General features: G+C 42.5%; 1 protein-coding gene across 4 annotated transcripts in view; it reads right to left on the bottom strand.

Moving 5' to 3' along the window:
- The window catches only part of LOC132379066 (protein ERGIC-53-like), a 108104-nt gene extending 84577 nt beyond the window's left edge, over positions 1–23527 (bottom strand). For 2 of the 4 annotated variants that reach the window (XM_059946591.1, XM_059946592.1), the window contains exons 1-4: positions 23229–23525; positions 11417–11571; positions 6531–6638; positions 3419–3480 (exon numbers count right to left, since the gene is read on the bottom strand). In XM_059946591.1, coding sequence (XP_059802574.1) covers positions 3419–3480; positions 6531–6638; positions 11417–11571; positions 23229–23397 — 494 coding nt within the window. In that variant the 5' untranslated portion in view covers positions 23398–23525. Of the gene's footprint in view, positions 1–3418; positions 3481–6530; positions 6639–11416; positions 11572–23228 lie in introns of all 4 variants that reach the window. The other 2 variants (XM_059946590.1, XM_059946589.1) reach the window with 2 other exon arrangements.
- Between the last annotated feature and the right edge of the window lie 2911 nt (positions 23528–26438).

Here is a 26438-nt window from a genome sequence, read left to right as displayed (position 1 = left end):
TATGCTCAGTATATTAATATTGAACATTATAGGCATGCTATGGTAACGTTCTATGTGTGGTGACAATCGTGGGCTAACCCCCAGTACATCCTTAGGTTGTGTTGGTTGTTAACACAAATGACGCCTTTCACTGTATGTTTCAATATGCACGTGATAAATAAAGTAATCTGAATGTGGTTAATTATTGTCATGTAAAATGCTTGTCTTGCATACTGTTCATTCAGATCAAATCACTACACAGTGCATTGAGCTAGAATAAGGCAAAACAATAACAATGCAGAATAAAATGTAATAGCTACTCAAAAAGTGCAGTGCAAGTAGACAGGACTGTGCAAAATTCTTTAGGCACAAATATACTGCTAAGGTGCCTAAGACTTTTGCATAGCACTGAAGTAATTTTATGTATAGGACTGCACTGCTGCCACAAAAAAATTGAATTTCATGACACGTGTGAGTGATGATAAACCTGGTTATGATATGGGTCTGTATTGTGGATTGAGAGATCAGGTGTCGTGGAAGGGGTCAGGGAGAGAGGAATCATGGTTAGGAAAAGGGGAAGGGTGAGGGAAACACCAGAGACACATTCTGTAATGATCAATAAATCAATTGTTTAGAATCAAATTACATTACCTGGTGCGTCAGGGTGTATATTTATAAATATTCACACACACATACCCAAAACTTTTGCACAGTACTGTGTGATGAAGTGCAAGATCATAATAAGGTGGATTGGGTCAAGAGTCCATTTTATTATACAAGAGGATCATTCCAGAGTCTGATAGAGTGGGAAAGAAGGTTAACTCCAGCTGCTCTCCGAGTTGACCGAACGGTTGCTTGGTAACAGCTCAAAATATGAGCAACAAAAAAACTTGACACACATCCAGCTATCAGTAAACTGAGAACTGTTCTTTGGAAATTATGATCCAAAAGCTTTAAAGGTTAATGTTAAGAGTGGCTGTCCATATTTTCGCTATAAGGTTTTCCATGGGCGTTTAGGACTCACAGAGCATTTGACAGACAGCTAAGTTATAACTGCAATGCACGAAGCTCAGCAAACAGTAACAGCACACTGAAGTGCCCACATTACTAGTTTTAGTGAATGAAAACCAAAATTAAAAGTACAGATGAGATATGAAAAACAAATTTACTGTTGGAAACACTCAGGAGATCAGAAAACATATGGAGGAGAAAGGGGATTAACATTAATATCCATCAGCCCGAAACATTAAGTCTTTCTCTTGTCATAGATGCTGCCTGACCATCTGTGTACTTAGTTTTTAAAACAATTTTAGAAAATGGTTAATTAAATAACAGAAAAACAGTTTTTTTGAAAAAACATGCTGCTAGGGGTGATGGTAGAGGCAGATGTATTAGGGGCTTTTAAGAAACTTAGATAGGCACAAAGATGACAGAAAATGGAGGGCTATGTAGGAGGAACGGGTTAGAATGGCCGTAGAAAGTCTGGGCAACATTGTGGAAGTAAAGTTGAAGAAAGACCAACAAGCCTCAGGTGGGTAAAGGAAATGCTTCAAGGCTCAGATCAAAATCAGCCTGAAGAAATTCAACATTACAGCTAAAATCTGGGAAGATATTACACTCAGTAGATACACCTGGAGGAAATGTGCTCAGGAGGGAGCTGCAGGACATAAGATCGATCTCTGATGTGCCACAGAGAACAAGCTTCAGCTGCGAAAGGAGACTGAACAACCAAAAGACCCACCCAGTAACTTACTCTTGCCCACACTGCGCCAGATTATGTGGATCCCAGACTGGACAGAGGGCTCACCAATAGGCAAACCCATGGGAGAACATCATACACGACTTGAGAGGTCACTCTACTACTACCATTACATTGTGGGCTGAAGGGCCTGCAGTGGGCTGTGGTGTTCTACGCTCTGAAACCTGGGGATATTTCCACTCCTCAGAGGTAGTGTACCATGGGATCTTCGGCATCCATTCCAACCGAGCAAAAGGGAACTCATTCACCTCAGAACGCGGCACCTCCAACACTGCAGCCCTCTCTCAGTGAAGCTCAGGGGTTCCTGCCGTGACGGTAATGCTCCAGTCTCAAGACTGGCGTTCGAATCCACAAACAGCCAGCACAGAAGCTGAGGGCATTACTGACCCAGTTTCAAATCAAAACATGGAAAACCTTCCTCTCAAGTCTAACTCAGCCACAGGTACAAAATGCAGTTGTAATTGGAGTCCACCCTCCTTGAAAGGGAAAACTATGAAAAAATAGAATACGCGAGGAAATCTGCAGATGCTGGAAATTCAAGCAATACACACAAAATGTTGGTGGAACACAGCAGGCCAGGCAGCATCTGTAGGAAGAAGCACTGTCGACGTTTCAGGCTGAGACCCTTCGTCAGGACCAACTGAAAGAAGAGATAGTAAGAGATTTGAAAGTAGGAGGGGGAGGGGGAAATGCGAAATGATAGGAGAAGACCGGAGGGGGAGAAGCTAAGGGCTGGAAAGGTGATTGGCAAAAGGGATACATAGCTGGAGAAGGGAAAGGATCATGGGACGGGAGGCCTCAGGAGAAAGAAAGGGGGAGGGGAGCACCTGAGGGAGATGGAGAACAGGCAAAGAGTGTTGGGCAGAGAGAGAGAGAAGGGCCTCGGCCCAAAAAGTCGACATTGCTTCTTCCTATAGATGCTGCCTGGCCTGCTGCGTTCCACCGGCATTTTGTGTGTGGGAAAAAAAGAATGATGGCTAAATACCCATCCAGGGACAAATCTTAGAAGACCATAAGACCATGTGACATTGGAGCAGAATTAGGCCATTCAGCCCATCGAGTCTGCTCTGCCATTCCAGCATGGCTGATCCCTGATCTCACTCAACCCCACACACCTGCCTTCTCCCCATATCCTTTGGGGCCCTGACCGATCAGGAAACAAATCAACTCCTGACTTAAATACACCCATGGACTTGGCCTCCACCACAGTCTGTGGCAGAGAATTCTACAGATTCAGAAATGTGAGGCAGCATGGTGGCATAGTGTTTCGCGTAACGCTGTTGCAGCGCCAGCGACCCAGGTTCAAATCCTATTGCCTGAAGGAGTTTTTACATTCTCCCCGCGATCACATGGGCTTCTTCCAGACTCCTCCCACATGCCAAAGATGTTGTGGGCTATATTGACACTGGAAACATGGCAATACTTGTGGGCTGCCCAGCACAATCCTCACTGATTTGATTTGACACAAATGGCACATTTCACTGTATGTTTTGATGTACATGTGACAAATAAGACTAATCTTTTTCTTTATTTCTCTGTCTAATCTCTATATATTAAAACAAATTTAAGGGAAATTTGTAAAGATCTGCCTTTGATTTCCTACAAGTTTCAGCGGACAGATAATTACTTTTCAAAACAATCAATTCACAATTTAACACCAAAGATAAAATAACAACTTACTTCAAGTGATCATATGTGAGCTTCCCGTCGTTTCCCACCACGAGTACAATTGGATTGTTTTTCTAGAAGGCATAGAGAGAAGGCTGAGTTAAGGAAACTTTCAGCTTATGGTTCCAGTTCAACACTGAACTGATTCCATAACTCATGGACTCACTTTCAATTAACATGTTCTCAGTATTATTTATTTATTAATGTTTGGGTTTTTTTGTATTTGCGCAGTTTGACTTCTTTTGCACATTGGTTGTTTGTCAGTTTGTGCGTAGTTTTCATTGATCCTATTGAATTTTCTTTGTTCTACTGTGAATGCCCACAAGAAAATGGATCTCAGTGTAGAATACAGTGACGTATACATACTTTGATAATGAATTTACCCTGAACTTTGAGACAGCAAAGATCAGCGATCAACATGCAACAAAATCCCAGCATTCTAAAGGCGATACTCCATCCAAAACACGGACTTCATCACCCACCCCCCGGTAGTGTCATCTCACACAATGAGAAGCCCTGTGCTTAGTGTTCCCAATGGATACAGCTTCCTGCAGCCCCAGAACTAGGAATATGCTCCTACAAACTATAGTACAAGAGGCCCAGCTTTATTCTTCTGGTACCTTATGTCTAATCATCGACCTTCATCATTACCCACACTGGCATTTGAACCTAGCCCCAAAAGGATCTTTTTTTAATCTTCGTTTTCTAAATCTTTAGTAATGGTATTGCAACTTCACTGCATTTTCCATACCTGCCCTTTAAACAAAATGTGTATTCTCCCACTCTGAATTTGAGAGGGTCTACTTATTCACATAATCTCACTCTTCAATGTTATTTTACTGGAATACATGTGATTACTTCTCCCTCATTCAAACCATTTCACACCACTCTTCTGGGATTCCAGTTCACAATTGTTGTTCCAAAGTGGATAATATTACTTTTCTCCTTCAATATTCACCACCCTCTTCCTTACAAGTGCCCAATTTCATTCACTATTCTTTAATTACACACAAAGCACTTCAGTCGCCATCTCCCCAAACAATCTCTTATCTTTCAGTTAGCTGCCTGCCTTCCTGTACTCCACAAACCACTTCACAGTACGGGGGATGCTCACTTGACCCATATTCACAGTACCCCGCTCCCAAAGAAATCCTCTTCAATTACATTTTTCTATTTCCCCATCTTGGTTGAAGTACGTTTTCCAAGCAGGTGGTCAAAGTATCTCACCTTCCCAGCTGACCTACAGCTCAGTCCAGTCATAGAGTGCAGAAGCAATTCCTATGATCCGTGCTGTTTCCATATCAACCTCAAGCACCTACCTACACTAATCCTCTTTACCAGCACTTGGACCATAGCCCTATATTCCTTGGCAATTCAAGTGCTCGTCCGGATATTTCGATTCTGAGGTAATTAAAACCGCCTGTATTTAAATCTTAATGCTCATCTCTGTGCTATGCCTCAATCTCTTTTCCATTTTATATCACCGCTGTCAGGCAGACAAAGAATATCTTATGCAACACTAATCTCAAAAGTTCTCGGTATCTCTTAAAAAAAATCCTTCCAATAGACTTTCATTAGAAGCCAGACAGCAGCAATTGTTTGGTGTTGACTGTCACTGTCAGCCTATATATCCTTGCAACAACACATTTGGCCCAGATTCCAGCATTTACACACATTACAATGACTGTCTGATGTGCAGTATCACAGTACACAGGCGCTCAGATAACTGCTTCTCAGTGCAAACCTCTGTCTGAAGATCAGGATTTGATACCTGTTCTAACGGGCCACACAAACATTTCGTATTTTTTGTTTTTTTCCAAAATAAACTTTGTTCATAATAAAAAGTATATAGACCATTAGACCATACGATATAGGAGCAGAATTAGGCCATTTAGCCCATCAAGTCTGCTCCACCATTTCATCATGGCCGATCCATTTTCTCTCTCAGCCCCAATCTCCTGCCTTCTCACCATATCCCTTCATGCCCTGACTAATCAAGTATCTATCAGCCTCTGCTTTAAATATACACAATGATTGTGTCTGTTCCATTTGACTATGGCTGATTTATTTTCCCTATCAACACCATTCACCTGCATTCTCTCTGTAATCTTTGATGCCCGTACTAATCAAGAAACTATTCAACCTCTGCTTTAAATATACACAATGACTTGGCCTCTACAGCCATCTGTGGCAATGAATTCCATAGATTCAATATTCTTTGGTGTTCTAAAGGGACATCCTTGTATACTGAGGTTGCACCCTCTGGTCCTAAACTCCTCCATTTTAGCAAACATACACTCAATGACCCCCCCCCCCCCATTCTTTTAAATTCCAGCGAGTACAGGCTCAGAGCTATCAACCGTTCAACATACAACCTTAACCCTTTCATTCTCTGGATCATTCTCGTGAACTTCCTCTGGACCATCTCTAATGCCAGCATACCTTTTCTCATAAGTGGCCCAAAATTGCTCACGATACTCCAAGTGCAGATTGACCGATGCCTTATAAAACCTCGGTATTATGTCCTCACTTTTATAAACAAACAAATAAATAGATATTTTAATCATCTGAAAAAGAATGCTAACATTTTATTTGCCTTCCTTACTACCAACTCAGTCTGCAAGTTAACCTTCAGAGAATTCTGCCTTTGCACCTCCGATTTCTAAATTCCATCCCCAATTAGATAATAGTCTACACCTCTATTCCTTCTAGCTAAGTTCATGACCATGCACGTCCCTACACTGTAATCCATCTGCCTCTTCTTTGTCCATCATCATAAACTATCGAAGACCTTCTGCACACTCGCCGCTTTCTCAACAGTGCCTGTCCCTCTACCCATCCTTGCACCATCCAGTAACCTGGCCAAAAAGCCAACAACTCTGTCAACCAGATTGCTTTGCTGGCCTCTGCCAAGGGAAATAGGTCACCATATATCCCCACCTACTACTACTACTACCACACACACACACACACACACACACACACACACACACACACACACACACACACACACACACACACACACACACACACACACACACACACACAATTAACCACCCTCTATTACTTCACAGAGACTAATTCAACAAAAATTCATGCCCTGGACAGTTATAGTTGTACTTACACTGTCGTCGTTGTCAAAAGTATCAAAGAAAATGCCCACACCGTGCCAGCGGTCAGCTGCTCCAAAGACCGGTCCAGTTGGCCCTGTCTCGCTGGTGTACCAAATGGCCTGAAATGGTAGCAGCAGTTACAAGGTCATAGATTACTATAGCACATAAACAGGGCTCTCTGTCTGTCTGGTCCATGCCAAACTACTAACTGTAATGTGTCTCAGTTCTGAGACAGATTCTTAGGTCCACAAGCCAGGCCGAACACTCACTGTGGATCTACAGCAAAGCACCACCCCACTTCACTCCCCACCACCACATTTCCTGGTAGAGTCACCTCACGTACAGATGCTCCTGTACTTGGCATCACTTATGCACAGATTTATGTCAGCCTATGTTTATAAACCAATCTTATGCATTTATATTTATTGTGTTCTCTATGCAGAGTAATAATCATTCAGCTCTCCTCAAACTTGTGCACTGAAGGGTGACAATGAACAATCTTGAATTAGGTGCTTGTGATTATCCACACAGCAGTTCATCAACCCAAGCTGTACGGCATCAGAAGATAAACCACCTGAAATGCTCACTCTCTCCCATAGTCACTATATAATTTACTGTCAATAAAATGCATTGACAATTGGTTTATTGTTGTCACATGTACCAAGCTACAGTGAAAGGCTTTGTTCCATCCAGACAGATCATTCCAAACACAAGTACATCGCGATGCTAGAAAAAGCAATGACTGAATATAGTGTGAGAGAACATTTCATTTGTCGAACAGAAAACAGTTACCAGAAACTGCAGTTCAGCTAGACAAGGGTCATAGCCAGGTAAAGACCAAGACTTCATCTATATCATTAAAGAGGCCCGTTCAGAATTCCGATAAAAAGCCAGAGAGAATCTGTCCTGACCCTGATGGTACATGTTCTCAAACCTTTGAATCTTCTGCTAGAAGGGGGAAGAAGAAGGGTGGGAGGGGAATTTGATGACATCCGCTGCTTTCCAGAAGCAGCATGGAGTGTGGATGGAGTCAGTGGAGGGGCGGGGGGTTAAGATGCTGCACTCACAATCTGCAATTTCTTACATCTCATTCATGTCACTCTCAAATCCACAACCTCTACCATCAAGGAGGATGTGGTCAGCAAGGGCAGCTGAACACCAGCACATGCAGTCAGCTTCAAGTCCACACTATCCTGACTTGGAAATATATAGCAGTCCTTCATCACTGGCTCTGACCTTGGAAGCCCCTTCCCCAGCAGCACGATGCAAGCATGTTCACCATAAGATCTGCAGTGACTGAAGGCTCACTACCACCTTTCACAAGGTCACTACGGATGGGCAGTTATTGCCGAAGCTTGCTAGTTACTCTCAGATCCTTAAAGTGAAGGAAAAGATGTGCAATTGGGCCACCATCTTCAGATAGCAGATAGTAGGCAAACTTAATCTCAAGGTTCTATCACTTGGGAATGAAGAGAGAAGATTTAACACTAAGCAACACACACAAAATGCTGGTGGAATTCAGCAAGCCAGGCAGCATCTATAGGAAGAAGTACAGTTGACATTTCTGACCGAGACCCTTCATCAGGACTAACTGAAAGAAAAGATAGAAAGAGATTTGAAAGTGGGAGGGGGAGGGAGAGATCCAGAATGACAGGAGAAGACAGGTGGGGGAGGGATGAAGCTAAGAGCTGGAAAGTTGAATAGCAAAAGGGATACAGAGCTGGAGAAGGGAAAGGATCATGGGACTGTGTATCCAGAGAGCTGTACCTGTCATGTGACAGCACTGCTCTCACCTGGTCGGAAGGAACACCACATGCCAGTCAACATTTCGCCCCTCCCAACTAATCAATGCACACTTAACCATTGGCCACCTTAACTGGATTAACCTGTCTAGCACCAAGCCATTGCCCCCCCCCCCCCCCCCCGGTGAATCACCTGCACTGGACTCTCCAGCCCCCTGACCTATAAAGGGTGCTCCATGTGCTTGGCTCACTGTCTTTTTGCCATCCTCGAGGGACCACCCTGCTTCATTCTGGGCTGAAGACTGCAATATGGTGCTGGAGACACGTGGTGAACTGTGCATCAAATAAGCATTTATTGTTGTCCCTGCAGCAGAGAGCCATGCCTGCCCTTAGTCAAGGGGTGGTGGGTATCATAGTAACTTTTCCATTGCTTGTATGTGTATCTGTGCTCCGTCCCCACACTGTTTTCCCATGTATTGTACTGCCTACCCGACTTTTCCCACGCTTGTCTATTCTAAGCGCGCTTGTGCGAATATTGTAGCCCCTTGTGTTGTTCCCAAGCTGTTCACCCCTTGTAAATAAACTCCTTCTTGTTAAAACTGTGTGTCCAGAATCTATGCCTTTGAGACCCAAAGAATCTATCTCATTTCCACCACAACAGACGGGAGGCCTTGGGAGAAAGAAAGTGGGAGGGGAGCACCAGAGGGAGATGGAGAGCAAGCAAGGAGTGATTGTGAGAGGGACAGGGAGAGAAAAAAAAGAGAGGGAAAAAAAAAGGCATGGGGAAAGAATAATAAATAAATAAATAAACAAACAAACAAACAAACAAATAAATAAATATATAAATAAGGGATGGGGTAAGAAGGGGAGGAGGGACATTAACAGAAGTTAGAGAAATCAACGTTCATGCCATCCAGTTGGAGGCTACCCAGCCGGTATATAAGGTGTTGTTCCTCCTACTTGAGTGTGGCTTCATCTTGACAGTAGAGGAGTCCATGGATAGACATATCAGAATGGGAATCGGACGTGGAATTAAAATGTGTGGCCACTGGGAGATCCTGCTTTCTCTGCTGAACAGAGCCTAGGTGTCAGCGAAATGGTCTCCCTGTCTGCGGCGAGTCCCTAAGGTATATTGGGTACATGTGTGGCAATATACAGTGAAAAGCTTGAATTACAAGCTGTTCATACAGACCAAATCATTACACAATATATTGAGCTAGAACAAAGTAAAATAGTAACAATGCAGAATAAAGTGTAAAAGCCACTGATAGAGTGCAGTGCAGGTAAACAGACAAAATGCAAGATTACAATGAGGCCAAAATTCCATTTTATCACACAAGAGGTCTGTTGAAGAGTCTGATAGCAATGGGATAGAAGCTGTCCTTGAGTCTGGTAGTACATACTCTCAGGCTTTTGCATTTTCTGGACGATGTGCGACGGGAGAAGAGAGGATGTCTGAGGTGGATGGTGCCTTTGATTATCTGGGCTCCTTTTACTGAGCCAGTGAGAAGAGTGGCGTGCATGAAGGGGAGGCTGGTTCCTGTGACGAGCTGTGTCCACAACTCTCTGCAGTTTCTTGCAATCACGCACAAAGTAGTTACCGGACAATTTCAGTCAAAGGAGAATCGGTTGATATTGTGTGCTTGGATTTTCAGAAGGCCTTTGACAAAAGGTACCACACACAAAAAAGGAAAGATTCTAACACGGATAAAGCAGTGGCTGATTGGCAGGAGGCAAAGAATGGGAATAAAGAGAGCTTTTTCCGGCTGGCTGCCAATCACCAGTGGTGCTTGACAGGGGTCTGTGTTGGAACCGATTCTGTTTACATTATGTCAATGATTTGGATGATGGAATTGATGGCTTTGTTGCAAAGTTTGCAGCCAATATGAAGATAGGTGGGGGGCAGGTAGTTGTGAGGAACTACAGAGGCTACAGAAAGGCTTAAGACTGATTAGAAGAACAGGGAAAGAAATGGCAGAAGGGATACAGTGTTGGGAAGTGTATGGTCATGCACTTTGGTAGAAAAAATAAAAGAGTTGACTACTTACTAAGTGGAGTGAAAATACAAAAACTGAGGAGCAAAGGGACTTGGGAGAATTTGTGCAAGGTTCTCTATGGGTTAAGTTGCAGGTGGAGTCTATGGTGCAATGTTAATGCAATGTTAGTGTTCATTTCAAGAGGACTAGAATATAAAAGCAAGGAACAAATGCCAAAATGTTATAAAGCACTGGTAAGGCCTCACTGGAGTATTGTGAGTAGGTTTGGGCCTCTTATCTTAGAAAGAATGTGCTGAAACTGGAGGTTCACGAAAATTATTCCAGGATTGAAAGGCTTGTCATATGAAAAGGGTTTGATGGCTCTGGGACTGTACTCACTGGAACTCAGAAGAATGACAGGTGACCTCATTGAAACCTATCGAGATGTGGACAGAATGTTTCCTTTGGTAGGAGAGTCTAAGACCAGAGGACATATCCTCAGAATAGAGGAGCGTCCTTTTAGAACAGAGATGAGGAGAAGTTTTTAAGCCAGAGTAGTGAATCTGAGAAATTCTTTGCCACAGGCAGCTGTGGAGGCCAAGTCTTTATGTATATTTAAGGCAGAGGGTGATAGATTCTTGATTGGTCAGGGCATGAAGAGATACAGGGCAAAGGCAGGAAATTGGGGTTGAGAGGAAAATTCGATCAGCCATGATGAAATGGCAGAGCAGAGTTGATGGGCCAAATGAACTAATTCTACTCCTGTGGTCTTAGTGAGAGATGTCAGAGGAAAATGGCCAGACTGGTTCAAGCTGACAGGAAGACGACAGTAACTCAAATAACCACACGTTACAACAGTGGTATGCAGAAGAACATCTCTAAATGCACAACACATTGAACTTTGGATGGGCTACAACAGCAGAAGGCCACAAACACACAGTCTGTGGTCTCTTTATTAAGTACAGCAGGTATCCAATAAAGACACCACTGAGTGCATATTAAGTATGTTGTTAAAAACAACTAAGTATTTCACTGTATCTCTGTGACAATAATAAACCAATATGGAAACAACAATTACAATTTTAAAACTGTCATAGATTCTACCCTATAAGTCACAAACTTGTAACGGATTCCGGAAAGCTGTAAACACTAAGGATGGAGGTCAACATGGAAACGCACCAGCCCATCAGCGCCAATTCGATTTCTGCCAATGATCCGAAAAGCAACCTCCACTTCCCAGTTTTCAAAAGCTACGTTATTTTTGGTCCAAACAGATCCACTTTGGCTTCGTATCGAAGGCACAATTCGGACTTGGTCTAAACTTGGAAGGGCATCTGAAAAATAATGGAATGGAAATGGTTACAGTTGTTGGTTGTGTAACAAGATGAGCGTGATCAATGAGAATATCAGAACCACATTTATCACTATTGAAATACTGTCATAGCTTTAGTTCATTTGTAGCAGCAGTACAGTGCAAAATGGAGAAAAAAAATCACCATGAATTATATTAAAAAATGTTAAGTACATCAATAATGCAAAAGAGGAATAGTGAGGTGGTGTTCATGGGCCATCTAGGAATCTGATGGCAAACGAGAAAAAGTTGTTGCTAAAACACTGAGTGTGTGCCTTCAGGCTCCTGGATCTCCTTCCTGATGGCAGCAATGAGAAGAGGCAAAAAGGGTACAAAAATATGAGGAACTTTCTACCTTTATGTTGTAAGTTTAATGCACCAAATATCAGGGTATGGAGGGCTATGTGACTGTATGTCGATGGAACAAGACTGAATAATAGTTCCGCACAGACTAAATAGATGGAAGGGCCTGTTTCTGTGCTCTACAATTCTATGACTCTAAGAATGAGAGAAACTCCTATTTTAATCCTGGATAAGGTTTGTTACAGCATGTTGTACTAAAGTAACACTTAGATGTAGTCATAGCAACATTTATTGGATTAGACAGACCTGGCAGCTTTTATTAGTGTGACAGGCTATAATCGTATTACAGGTCCCAATCCGAAATCAGTAATCACACTACCCAGCACAGAAGGAATCACTACATAAACACCACCTTGTAGAATAAAAAACCTTCCATTTTGTATTCCATCTTTGGGGGGTGGATTTCTAAACAGAAGTCTACCTTGAAAGGAAATCAGAGGATGCAGAGAAGACTTGTGAAGCTGGTCCATTGACAGGAGGGTTCACATAGGTTACACCAGATAATGCAATGAAATATTTGGCAAAAAAGTTTCCTTAGTCAAAATATTTCCATTTTAGAATAATCCATGGGACATAGTTGACCATAAAGTAGGCAAAATGCAATGTTAGCGTTTATTTTGACAAAGCTAGAATATAAAATGACGTACAACTGAGGCTTTATAAGATATTGGTCAGACAACATTTGGAGTATTGTGAACAATTTTGTGCCCCTTTTCTGATGAAAAGTCCTCAGAGTGGGTCCAAAGGAGGTGCATAAGAATAATTTTAAGAACGAACAGCTTAATGTTTGGGGAGAATTTAATGTCTCTGGCGTTCGGAGAGATGAACGGGGTGGGGGCAGGGATCCTATTAAAACCTACTGCATACTGAAAGAGTTGGAGGGAATGGATGCATGGAGAGGATTTTGAAAGGGATAGGTAAGATAGGAGGAGGAAAGTTGTTTCCATTGGTAGGTGAGACTAGAACGAGGGGCCTCAAGATTCAGGGGAGAAGATTTAGGACGGAGATGAGGAGTAACTGTTTTTCCCAGAGAGTGGTGAATCTGTGGAATTCTCTGCCCAGGGAAGCAGTTGAGGCTTCTTCACTAAATATATTTAAGAAACAGTTAGATAGATTTTTATATAGCAGGGGAATTAAGTGTTATGGGGAAAAGGCAGGTAGTTGGAGCTGAGTTTATGGACAGAGCAGCCATGATCTTATTGAATGACAGGGCAGGCTCGATGGGCCAGATGGCCTACTCCTGCTCCTATTTCTTATGTTTCTTATTAATAGGAGAGTCTATGATCAGAGGGCACAGCCTCAGAATAAAGGGACAGCTGTGAAATTCATTGTCACAGAGGATGTGGGCAAGATTTTGGCAGAGGCCGATAGATTCTTGACTGAGCACAAGACCTAAGTGCAGAATTAGGCCACCAGCTCATCCAGTCCACACAGCCATTTGATCATGTCTGATTTATCTTTCCTCTCAATCCCATTTTCCTGCCTTTGTCTCATAACCTGGGACATCTTAGTAATCAAGAACCTATCAACCTCCGCTTTAAGTATACCCAATGACTTGGCCTCCACAGCCGCCTGAATGAATTCCACTGACTAACCACCCTCTGGCTAAAGAAATTCCTCCTCATCTCTGTTCTAAAGGGAACATCCTTGAATTCTAAAGCTGTGCCCTCTGGTCCGAGACTCTGCAAGCTTTGGAAATATCCTTTTTACACACAACTGATGATTAAGTGTTGCGGGAGATGGCAGGAGGTAGGGGTTAAAAAACTGTGGCATGCTTTGTTAGCACCAAGAGCACAAGCAACACTTGTGGGCTGCCCCCAGCACATCCTCGTAATGTGTCAGTCACTGACACAAATGATGGATTTCACTACATGCAGCAGATCTTTAAAAATATTTATCTTTAAAATTTTACCCGTGTCTAAAGAAATAGATGGATACGGGATTAGTGCAGGAAGATGGCACTGAGGCAAAAGATAATTTGTGAATTCATCATTGTTTAATGTCATTTCCTATACACAAGTATAAAGAAGAGTATATACAAGTATAATTGTTATTCTGGATCTGATCCAGTACAAGGAAAACACAACGGATAAAGAACACAATAATAATATTATTAATAATAATGGGTAACTTAGAAACATAGAAAACCTACAGCATAATATAGACCCTTTGGCCCACAATGTTATGCCAAATGTGTCCTTACCTTAGAAATTATCCCGGGTTACCCATAGCCCTCCATTTTTCCATGCTCCGTGTACATATCCAGGAGTCTTAAAAGACCCTATCGTATCCGCCTCCACCAGCATCACCAGCAGACCATTCCACGCACTCACCACTCTCTGCATAAAAATCTTACCCCTGACATCTCCTCTGTACCTACTTCCAAACACCTTAAAACTGTGTCCTCTCGTGTTAGCCATTAACTTATAACTTACAGAAATCAGTAAGTGAAAAACACCAGATATATGCTGAATTAAAATTGAAAGACTATGGAACGTGAATAAGCTATACATTGTCCCAATAGTAATATCTACAGCTGGTATCATCACAAAGGCACTGTACAATAGCATTAAACAATTAGGGCTACACAGTAATATCTACGTAAGTCTCCAGAAAGCCACAATACTAAACACTACTAGGGTATTCCTAAGTTCCTAACAATTGTGAAAAGAGTGTGCCTGGCTATGCACGTAGCTTAGGTTTTACCAGAGTGAACGGAGAGGAAAATAAATAAATAATAAACACAATAAATATAGATAAACAGCTTAAATACACACATAGATTGATTACATGAACATAAAGAGACGTTAAGCACAGGAGTGTGTGTACATAGGTGACTGACAGCCAATAATAAAAAAAAGTGGTGGTGTTGTGTTGGTCAGCCTTACAGCTTGGGAGAAGTAACTGTTTTTGAGCCTAGTGGTCCTGGCATGGATACTACATCACCCCCTCCCTGATGGGAGAGGGACAAACAGTCCATGAGCAGGGCAGGTGGGATCCCTCATAATAATACTGTCTCCTTTCCAGCACCTTCCTGCATACATACCCTTGATGGCAGGTATGGCCTGATGCCTGTGATGCATTGGGCAATTTTGACTACCCATTGTGGAATCTCCTGGTCTGGTGCAATGCAGCTTCTGTGTCAAGCAGTAATGCAGATTTCTCTACTGTGCACTTGTAGAATGACATGAGTATGGATGTGCATAGTCCAGCTACCCTCAGCCTATTCAGAAAGTAGAGATGTTGGTGAACTTTCCTGACTATGTGGGATGTGTTCTGGAACCATGAGGGGTTGTGTGAGAGGTGTGCTCCCAGGAGTTTGAGATTGCTCGCAGTTGCCACTGCTGTGCCCCGTATCTGCTGAATCTCTTTTATCTTAAACATGAACTTTAGGTTTGGAATCCAAACAAGCTTCTGCATCATGCAACAAAACTACAAAGATCAGAAATTGCTTTCACAACTGAAATACAATTAGTACTACAGAAATGCAATGGGCATTGAAGTGTGCCAATCAATCTAGATTACACTGGACAACAATAATTTGGCTTCATGAATATTTTTGGGAGCAGATTATGAATTTAGGTCTGCTGATCATGAAACTCACTGTGAAAATTCCCTGTCACATACCATATCTTTGAAATTGCCTATATTTGTAATTTCAGTTCATAATTCACGAGAAAATAATGGATGTTAAGATTAAGGAAAGAACTTATGTTGGTCCACAAATCAAACAGTTAGCAATAAGACATAAGAGCAGAATTAGGCCATTCAGCCCATCAAGTCTGCTCCACCATTCCATCATGGCTGTTCCCAGATCCCACTCAAGCCCATACACTTGCCTTCTCGCCAAACCTTTGATGCCCTGACCAATCAGGAAACTATCAACTTCCAACTTAAATATACACAGCTGTCTGTGGCAGAGCATTCCACAGATTCACTACTCTCTGGCTAAAAAAAAATTCCTCCTTACCTCTGTTCTAAAAGGTTGCCCTCAATTCTGAAGCTGTGCCATCTAGTTCTGGATACCCCCACCAAAGGACGCAACCTCTCCACATCCACCTTATCAATTCATTTCAACATCTGGTAGGTTTCAATGAAATCCCCACACATTCTTCTGAGGCAATTTGAGAAAGACAGCCATCAATTTGCAAAAGAGCAACACAACAAAATCTTTACAAACACAAAGGTGGATTCTAAATGGGGAAAAAGGCCAGTTTTGATGGTATGGGAAATGATCTGGCAAGTGTGTATTGGGACAGGCTGTTTTCTGGCCAAGGTGTACTTGGAAAGTGGGAGTCATCCAGAAGTGAAATTTTGAGAGCACAAAGCTTGTATATGCCAGTCAAAATAAAAGATAAAGATAACAGGTTTAGGGAACCTCGGTTTTCAAGAGATGTTAAGCCCTGGTTAAGAAAAAAAGATGACTTGCATTTCAGGTATAGGCAGTTGGGATCAAATGATGCACTTACGAAGTATAAGAAATGCAAGACAACACTTAAGAAAGAAATGAAGACGGCTAAAAGAAGACGTGAGGTTGCCTAACAGACAGGATGAAGGAGAATCCGAAAGATCAGAAGATCAGAATGTTAATCTACACTTGAGCCAAAAGTGACGGTGGGGGGGGGGGGGGGGGGGAGAGATCTTAAATGGATCCCCATTTTTTTTGCATCTGTATTTACTCAGGAGATGCACATAGACTCTATAGAAGTGAGGCAAAGCAGCAGTGTGATCATGAATCACATACAGATTACAGAGGAGGAGGTATTTACAGTCTTGAGGCAAATTAAAGTGGATAAATCCCCAGGACATTACACCCTGCAGAAGGCAGGAGCAGCGGCCTGAGCAGAGATATTTAAATCATCCTTAGCAACAGGTGAAATATTGGCGCATTGGAAGATAGCTTATAGTGTTTAAAAAAAAGACTCTAAAAACAAACCAGCAAATCCTAGGCTGGTGAACTTGACATCAGTGGTGGGAAAGTTATTGGAAGGTATTCTAGGGGGCCAGATATTTAAGTATTTGGACTGACATGGACTGATTAGGGATAGTCAACATGGCTTTGTGCATGGTAAGTTGTGTCTAACCAATCTTATAGTGCTTTTTGAGGCAGTTACCAGTAAAGTTGATGAAGGCAAGGCAGTGGAGGTTGTCTACATGGACTTTAGCAAAGCATTTAACAAGGTCCCGTATGGGAGTTTCGTCAAGATGGTTCAGCTGCTCAGCATTCAGGGTGAGGTAGTAAATTGGATTAGATATTAACTTTGCGGGACATGCCAGAGAGCGGTGGAAGAGAGTTACCCCTCTGACTGCAGGCCTGTGACTACTCAGGGATCAGTGCTCAGTCCATTGTTGTTTCTCATCTGTATCAATGATCTGGATGATAATATAGTTAACTGGATAAGCAAACTTGCCGATGACACCAAGATTGGGGGTGTAGTGGACAGCAAAGAAGACCATCAGAACTTGCAGAGGGATCTGGACCAGCAGGAGAAATGGGCTGAAAAATGGAAGATGGAATTTAATGCCGGCAAGTGTCAGGTGTTATATTTCGGTAGGACCGACCACAGTCTTACACAGTGAGCGGTACTGCAGTAGAACAAGGGGATTTGCAGGGCCATTATTCATTGAAAATTGTGTCACGGGTAGAGCAAGCTTTTGGCACATTCCCCTTCATAAATCAATGTATCGAGTACAGGGACGTTATGGTGAAGATGTACATGACATTGGTGAGGCCTAATTTGGAGTATTGTGTGCAGTTCTGGTCACCCACCTACATGAAGGATGAAGGATGTAAACAAATTTGAAAGAATAGAGAGAAAATTTACAAGGATGTTGCCTGGACTAGCGGACCTGAGTTATAAGGGAAGAATGAATAGGTTAGGACTTTATTACCTAGAATGTAGAAGATTGAGAGTTGATAGAGGTGACAGAAAGGGTGGTTTTGAGATTCTCAAAAACTGATCTCCTGGGATTTTCACACACAACAGTCACTAGAGTTTATAAATAATGGTGTGAAAACAAAGAAGATCCAGTGAAGGGCAGTTCTGTGGGTCAAAATTGCATGTTCATCAGAGATAACTGACTTGACAACACAGACCAAATGCTGGCAAGTCAGGCAGCATCTATGGAAGGAAACAAACAGTTAATTTTTCAGGCTGAGATACTTCATCAGGATCCAACTGAGGTCCTGATGAAGGGTGGGTGCATGAAATTTTGACCGTGTATTACTAATTTGTAAATGACCAGGTAATCTATTCAAGCACAGGCAAGAGAAAATAAAAATGGAACTTCCTTCACACAGCTCCTCTCTTTTCTTTAAAAATAGTGCAAAGGGATCTGTTCCATTTACCTATACGAGCAGACGGGTCTCTACTTAGCAGCTAAAGCACAGTACCACTAGCATCAGTACAAAAACAAACAACTTTTATCGACCATATTTAAATATTAAATATGGTATATCCAAAAAGAAATGCCCCAAAAAGCAATACAGTACTGATAACAACACACACAAAATGCGGGAGGAACTCATCAGGTTGAGCAGCATCTATGGAGGATAATGAACAGTTGACATTTCAGGCTGAGGCCCTTCATCAGGACTGGAGAGGAAAGAGGAAGGCCAAAGTAAGGAGGCGGAGGGGAACAGGGAAGGAGGGTAAGGAGTAAAAGCTGGCAGATGATAGGTGAAACCAGGTGAGGGGAAGGTAAGCAGGTAAGGCGGAACATAATTCTTCCATCCATCATCTTCATAGACACTTCTTCCAAAATGTTGGGAAGTGCAGTGACCTTTCTATAATGTTGAAGCCTTCAACTATTGTCAGTGATTTAGACAGTGGAATTGATGGCTTTGTGGTGAAGTTTGCGGATGATATGAAGATAGGTGGAGGGGTAGGTAATGCTGAGGAAGCAATGCAATTGCAGCAGGACTTAGACAAATTGGAAGAATGGGCAAAAAAGTGGTAGATGGAATACAGAGTTGGGAAATTTATGATAACGCATTTTGGTAAAAGGAACAATAGTGCAGACTATTACCTAAATGGGAAGAAAATTCAAACAGCAGAGGTACAAAGGGACTGAGGAGTCCTCGTGCAAGATTCCTAGAAGGTTAGTTCACAGGTAGAGTCTGTGGTAAAGAAGGTAAATGCAATGTTGGCATTTATTTCAAGTGGAATAGAATATAAAAACAAGGAGATAACACTGAAGCTTCCAATCAGGCCGCACTTGGGAGTATTGTCAACAATTTTGGGCCCCTTATCTCAGAAAGGATGTGTTGTCATTAGAGAGAGTCCAGAGGAGGTTCACAAGAATGATTGCGGGAATGAAGGGGTTAACATATGAGGAGCATTTGGCTGCTTTGGGCCTGTACTCACTGGAATTTGGAAGAATGTGGGGCGAGGGGGTGGGGATAGTCTCACTGAAACCTACCGAATGTTGAAAGGACTAGATAGGTGGAGGTGGAGAGGATGTTTCCTCTGGTGGAGGTATCCAGAACTAGATTGCACAGCCTCAAAATTCTGTTCTTTTAGAAGAGAACTTTTTTTATAGCCAATGAGTGGTGAATCTGTGGAATGCTCTGTCACAGACTGCGGTGGAGGCCAAGACCATGGGTACATTTAAAGCAAAAGTTGATAGATTCCTGACTGGTCGGGACCTCCAGGGATGTGGTGGGAGAGCAGGTGTATGGAGTTAAATGGGATGTGGGATCAGCCATGATAAAATAGTGGAGTAGACTCCACGGGTCGAATGACTTAATTCTGCTCCTAGGTCTTATGGTCTAACTATAAATGCGCAGGTTTTCAAAGATTCCTCCGAGTCCCCGTGTAGGCCTCAGCAGTTTGTTCAGCTAGATTCTGGAGCCATTTACAATTGCTGGTCACACACAAAAATACTGGAGGAACTCAGCAGGTCAGGCTGCATCTATGAAGGGGAATGAACAGTCTATCTACGAACAGTCAACACTTCAAGCCCTTCATCAGGACTGGAACGGAAGGGAATAGAAGCCAGAATAATAAGGTCGTCTGGGAGAGGAGGCAAGAGAGGAAGGCACACAAGCTGGCAATTGATGTGTGAGATCAGATGAGGGGGACTGTGGGTGGGCGAGGAATTCTGGAATCCTGGAATTCCTAAAGGGAAGGTCATAGAGGCGGCTGGCCTCTGTAAGTTGAGTGCTAAAGTCACACAGCAGACAACAGAGCACAAAAGTCAAGGTCAACAGTCCACTGCAGTAATGTGGGGCAGTGACAACATTAAAGTTGTCATCTTTCAGGTGAGGTACTAAACTAAAATCTCATCCCATTTTAAGATGGAGGTGAAAATTCTTTGACAAAAGCCACAGGGTTCCAGGTTGCAGGATCAAATGCATCCCTCAAATCATCAGATAGCAGGGCTAGGGCCCATGTGCAAGTAGATGGGACAAGCAAGATAACGAGGCCATCACAGACTGTGCTGTAGTTTTCTAAAATAATTCTAAGGGCTGTTCTGACAAAGGATCTTTGATCTGAAACCTTAACTCTATTTCTCTTTCCACAGTTGCTTCCTGACGAGAGGTGCTTCAAGCACTTTCATCTCATATGGGTGAAAAGCACTTTGGGATATAAAGGTAATGTAGGGAACTACAGAAATTCAAGACCCTTGTGTACTGGGAGGAAAAAGTTACTCAGTCATTGCTTGTTCATGAGAAATGACATTGTGTTACAAGAAAAAAAAGCTACACAATATCTGCAGCAGAAACCTTCACACATGAGTACATCAAATTCCCATTATCGTTAATTTTTTTCATTTATGTAGGCTGTGTAAACTGTTTTAAAATACTTCTGCAGAGGAAACATTTGTTCTATCTGATTTTCTAAAGCTGGGATTGCCACACAGTAAACAAAAACTGTTGATGTCAGACCACAAGACAAGGGAGCAGAATTAGGCCATTCAGCCCATTAACTCTGCTCTGCCGTTCCATCATGGATGATTTATTTCCCCTCTCAAACCCATTCTGCTGCCTTCTCCCTGTAAGCTTTGGCACCCTTACTAATCAAGAACCTATCGGCCTCTGCTTTAAATTTACCAGTGGCTTGGCTGCAGAAATGAATTCCACAGATTCACCAAACTCTGGTTAAAGAAATTCCTCCTCATCTGTACTGAAGAGACATCTTTCCATTCTGAGGCTATGCCCTCTGGTTCTAGACTGCCTCACTATAGCAAACATGCTCTCCAGGGTTGATAAGGTTTCAATCAGATCCCCTCCTTATTCTTCTGAACTTCAGGTCCACAGCCATGAAACAGTCCTCAAATGTTAACCCTTTCATTCCTGGGATCGTATTTCAGAAACCTCCTCTGGACTCTCTCTGAAAGCACAGCGGTGCAGCAGTTAATGCTGCTGCCCCTCCACTCTATTCCAATCCCGACCTCAGGTGCTGCCTGTGTAGATTTTCCACGTGGATTTCCTCCAGGTGCCCTTGTTTCCTCTGGTAGCCTCACTCCAGAGGCTCCGGTGCTCAGGATTGAAAGCGACTGCAGAGGACTGTAGACTCAGCCAACTCGACCACGGGCACAACCCTCCTCACCATCCAGAGGTCAAGCCTCAAGAAGGCTGCTTTCATCATTAAGGACTCTCACGATCCAGGCCACCCCGCTTATCATCGCTACCATCAGAATTGTTTCATAGCAGCAGTAGAATGAAGTACATAGTATTAAAAAATATAAATTACAGTAAAAAGTGTGTATGTACATATATATCTATATATTTTATATACATAATATTTAAATAGGAACTGCAAAAAGGGAGAGGAAATACTGAGCAAATGTTCATGGGTTCACCGTTCATTCGGAAATCTGATGGCAGAGGGGAAGGAGCTGTTACTGAAATGTTGAGTGTGTGTCTTCAGGCTCCTGTATCAGGGAGGAGGTACAGGAGCCTGAAGGCCCACCCTCAGCATTTTAGGAACAGCTTCTTCTCCTCCACCATCAGATTTCTGAATGATTAGTGAATTCATGAAAATTACCTCTGCTCCTTTGCGCTGATTATCTAATTGTAATTTATAGTAATTTGTTATGCTTGTTTATTTATTATTGAGATACACTGTGCAATAGTCCCTTTCGATCCCAGTCTTATCACAGGACAATTTACAATGACCAACTGGCCTACCAACGGTACGTTTTTGGACAGTGAGAGGAAACCCACGCAGACCACGAGGGGAATGTAGGAACTCCTTACAGGCGGAGATGGGAAGTGAACACGGTTCACTGGTACTGTGAAGTGTAGTGCTAACCACTACGCTACCTGTTGTGCCCACTCAAGTACTGCTGCTGCAAAACAACTAATTTTTCAATTCTGGCCCATATTCTTAGCCCTAGATCTAGAAAAATGCACTGGCAGGTTAATTTGTTGCTCTAGACCTGCTTTCATATAGCCAGTTAATCTGTTTTCCACTCCAAGCTAATCCTATCTACCTGTACGTGGGTCAGTTTTCCCCATTTCCTGCTAACACATGAACCTGTCTCCTGACTCCTTCTGTCCATCACCTTTCACCCCGCCTCAGTCCACAATTCGCTGACTACTTTTTAGAGATACAGCTTTCCTCTTTGTAGGTATATTGTCTTTAGGCAAAAGACGGTGGGAGTCAATGGGCCTGCCCGAGAGAGATTAAATTACAGCGGTACAGATAATTAAAGCAGAGTAAGAGTGAGACTGCTCCCGTGGGAGCGACATGGTTGGGGAGGGGGGTATTAATGGCCTCCTTTTATCATTACAAGAATTAACTGTTCAGAATCTCATGCACACGTATCGGAAAGGGGATTGGGGTGGAAAACAAGACCACGTGCAGGCAGATGGGATTAGTTCGGACTGGCACAGACACAGTGGGCCGAAAGGCCTGCTCCTGTGCTGTACCACGCATCAGTGTTTTCTCTCTACACGTGTTGTGACTCCTCACGGGGAAGTGGAAACATTGCGGTCACAAGCGAGCGCTGCAAAGACCGGTAAGTACGAGAAGTTTTACAGCAGCGCAGCAAACAATTCATCTTTCTCCCGTCCATCTTTTGGTTTTATTATTTTCCCATCAACTTTTACCGAACTATTCAAATACGGGAGGAAAGTTTATTTAAATATCTCGGGGGGGGGGGGGAGACGCACTATATTTCCGAATAACCTGAATTTAACAACGTAGTAATGCTGTAACAACCGTGGTATCGTCAATTGCGATGAGCAGTCAGTTCAGAAGCAGACAAGCTAGAGGACGGGGAAATGGGTTCGGGGGGTTTACCGAGTTTGGAGAAAGTAGAACTTACTGCCATGGTGCGTCCAGAAAGGAATTGAATCATCCCGGAACACTAAGTGCGGTCCTTTGAAGCTGTACTTATATTCGAACCTGCGGCGCGGCCCCTCCGCTTTCTGGCTGGAGGCAGGAGCTGCGATCATGCAGAGCAGGGGCGCGATTAGCGCGACACAGCCCACCATCGCTCGCCCTTCACCGAGCCGGCGTCAAGCCCTGGGCGATAGAGCCACCAGGCAGCCACCCATTGGCTGTCGCTGCTTGGGTCGAGAGCTTCGAACGTGGGTCAGCCAGATACCTTCCTCAACGTGGTATTCACACAGTTACAGGCAATAGTATCTCAAAGTACAGTCAGGTTATTAAAGTACATAGATGTCACCAAACTCTACTCCGAGATTCATTTTCTTGCAGGGATTTACAGTGGAATAAAGAAGTGCGATAGAATCAATGAAAAGCTACATATAAAGAGCCACAATTTGCGCAAGTACAAAAAGAAACAAGTAAAAATAATAAATAAATAAAATCAAGCAGAGAACATAAGTTGTAAAGTCTTGAAAATTGTGAACTTGACAGTGAGTCTATAGGCTGTGTTCAATGATCAGTTCAGTGTTGTGGTGAGTCAAAATGTCCACGTTGGTTCAGGAGCCTGTTTGTTGAAGGGTAATAACTGTTCATTCACCCCAAACTCCACCATCCTGTGAAGTCTCAAATAAAAAATTTCGTGGCTCACTGAAAATATATTTTACAAAGAAATTGATGTTAGTATCTGCAAACGGAATTAAAATCTTAGATATAACTCCTACTTCAGAATAAAAAGCTGCAGATACTGGAACTATGAAATAAAAACAAAAAATGCTGGATACACTCAAAAGGCCAGATAGCAACTTAGTGTTTCCAGTATATTGTGCAAAATCTATCTGGGTACTATTTAAATAAATGTTTACGCATGTAATCGTTTCTGGATGGCATTCAAACTCAAAATTTTCACAATATCTCAGTATTCAGATAATAATAAGTCTGATTAGTTATTAATTATAAGTGTAATTAAACTAATTATTTATTAGTTTTAAATAGGGCTTCTCACTTAGCCAAATGTCCCAAGGAACTTTATAGGAATGGGAAGAAATTATTCCTAAACACAAAATACACTGCAGATGCTGTGGTCAAACCAACACGTACAACATGAAGGAGGAACTCAGCAGGTCAGGCAGCATCCGTGGAATCAGGACGAAGGGTCTCAGCCCGAAACACTGACTGCTCGTTTCCACGGATGCTGCTCGACCTGCTGAGCTCCCCCAGCATGTTGTAAGAAATTATTCCTGATGCATAATAGATTTTAGGGACAGTAATTAAAAATGAAATGGGTTTTAAATGAAAGTGTTAATGGGTTCCAGAGATAAGGAGGTTTCAGATTATGAATTTACAAGGGGTTTGGAAGTTGAAGACAACTCAAATGTTTATAAGCATGGGCTGCATTCTGCCACCCCTTCACCTACTTCACTCAGAGTAGGGTTTCACCCACTTTATACAAATGACTGTACCGCCACATTAAAATCCTGAAGTTCACAGATGACATGATCGTGGCTGGTCTCATCTCTAATCATGTGACCTGCTATCAAAGAGAGGTAGACAGTCTTGCAGCATAGTGGGCTCATAACAACTTGGAGCTTAATGCTCACAATTCAGTGGAAATAAGTAATGATCTCTGCTGACAACCCCCTACCCATACCCCCACCTTTGGAAATTGATGGTCATGCTGTGCCATTCAAATTCCTGGGGACTACCATTACCATGAAGTGGGACATGCACATTACACTCATCACTAGGAAAACCCTACAAGGATTGTTCTTAATTTGTCAGAGTTCGAAATTTAACATCTCAGGGTGTGTCCTGGTGAATTTTCAGTCAACCATCATTGAGAGTGTTATGACCACCTCTATCACTGTTTGATTTCCCACTGCCTCCTCCCTCTCCAAGTCTAGCTTGCAAGTGGTCCACAGCTACCTACATTAAGAGACCTGTTCATCGTCAGAGCAAAGGAAAGAGCTGAAAAAGTTACTGCTGACTCCACCCATCCTAGCAATCCTACCAAATTGCCATCAGGAAGATGCTACAAGTCCATCACCACCAGGACTACACACCAACTCTGGAGCTTCTTTCCTGTAGCTATCCAACTTCTCAACAAAACTCATTCAGGTGTAACACTCTGTTCCCTGCACAACATCCATTAAATGGTCTTTCCTGCTCTTCTTGTTCCATGGATAATTATTGAGTTGGTTCACATTTGTTAATAAGTTCGATTATTGATGTTTGCAATCTGCTGATTGTCGAATGCTCATGACTGTTTGCATTATTGTCTTGTAAATTGTTGGTTGCTTTTGTGTTTATCTGCTGTCCTGTGTTTTATGCTTGGCACTGAACCACAATCAATTCTGGTATGTTTCACTCAAGTGAGTAAACCAAGGATTAAGCAAGAACTGGAAGTTAGAGATGGTCAAAACTTATTGGAAGTTGGAAACAGCGTTTTGGGAGGCCCGAAAGCAAGGATGAGAATTTTAAATGTGAGTACAGAACTTGCATGTGAAAGAGGCAAAGTTGGCAAACATGAACTTTGATTACCAAGCATTTACAGAGTAGAACTAGGATATTGATCATGGTGACACTTTGAGGCAAGGATGATGGTTGCAGCAGATTATAGTCAATCATGTTACAGAGGTGGTTGTGAGCAGCCTTGAACAGGAAGGTCTACAGCTCAAATCCACACACCATACCAAAGGGTACATACAATATGGAAATATTAACACCATTCAAATCTTGGGAAATAAACTGTGGAATAATCTGCCAAGTAATTAGAGGCAGAAAGTATATTGTAAATTACTTGGTGCATGGTGCTAGGTAATAAACCAAAAAATATTGATGGTTTATTTCCTTCCATAGGTGCTGCCTGACCTAATGAGTTCCTCAACCATTTTGTGTGTTGCTCAACATTTCCAGCATCTGAAGAAACTCTTGTGAAACCGTTTTAACAGGCTTGAGTATTTTCCCCATGTTATTTGCTATTTACTCAAAGAAAGTGCACAATTGAGGATTAAGTAGACGGTCCATTTGGGACCTGTATAGAGTGCATTCATGTGATACTCCACCACTGGCTGGCCTGATACGGGTGTCAGCAGGCAGATAGTATGACTTGGCAAATAATTCAGAGGCCTCAAGTAACAGTCTATTT

The sequence above is a fragment of the Hypanus sabinus genome, chromosome 21 (assembly GCF_030144855.1).
Source record: "Hypanus sabinus isolate sHypSab1 chromosome 21, sHypSab1.hap1, whole genome shotgun sequence".
Classification (NCBI taxonomy): Eukaryota; Metazoa; Chordata; class Chondrichthyes; order Myliobatiformes; family Dasyatidae; genus Hypanus; species Hypanus sabinus.
The sequence above is the reverse complement of the archived record's forward strand: the minus strand, read 5'-3'. Positions and strand labels throughout refer to the sequence as shown.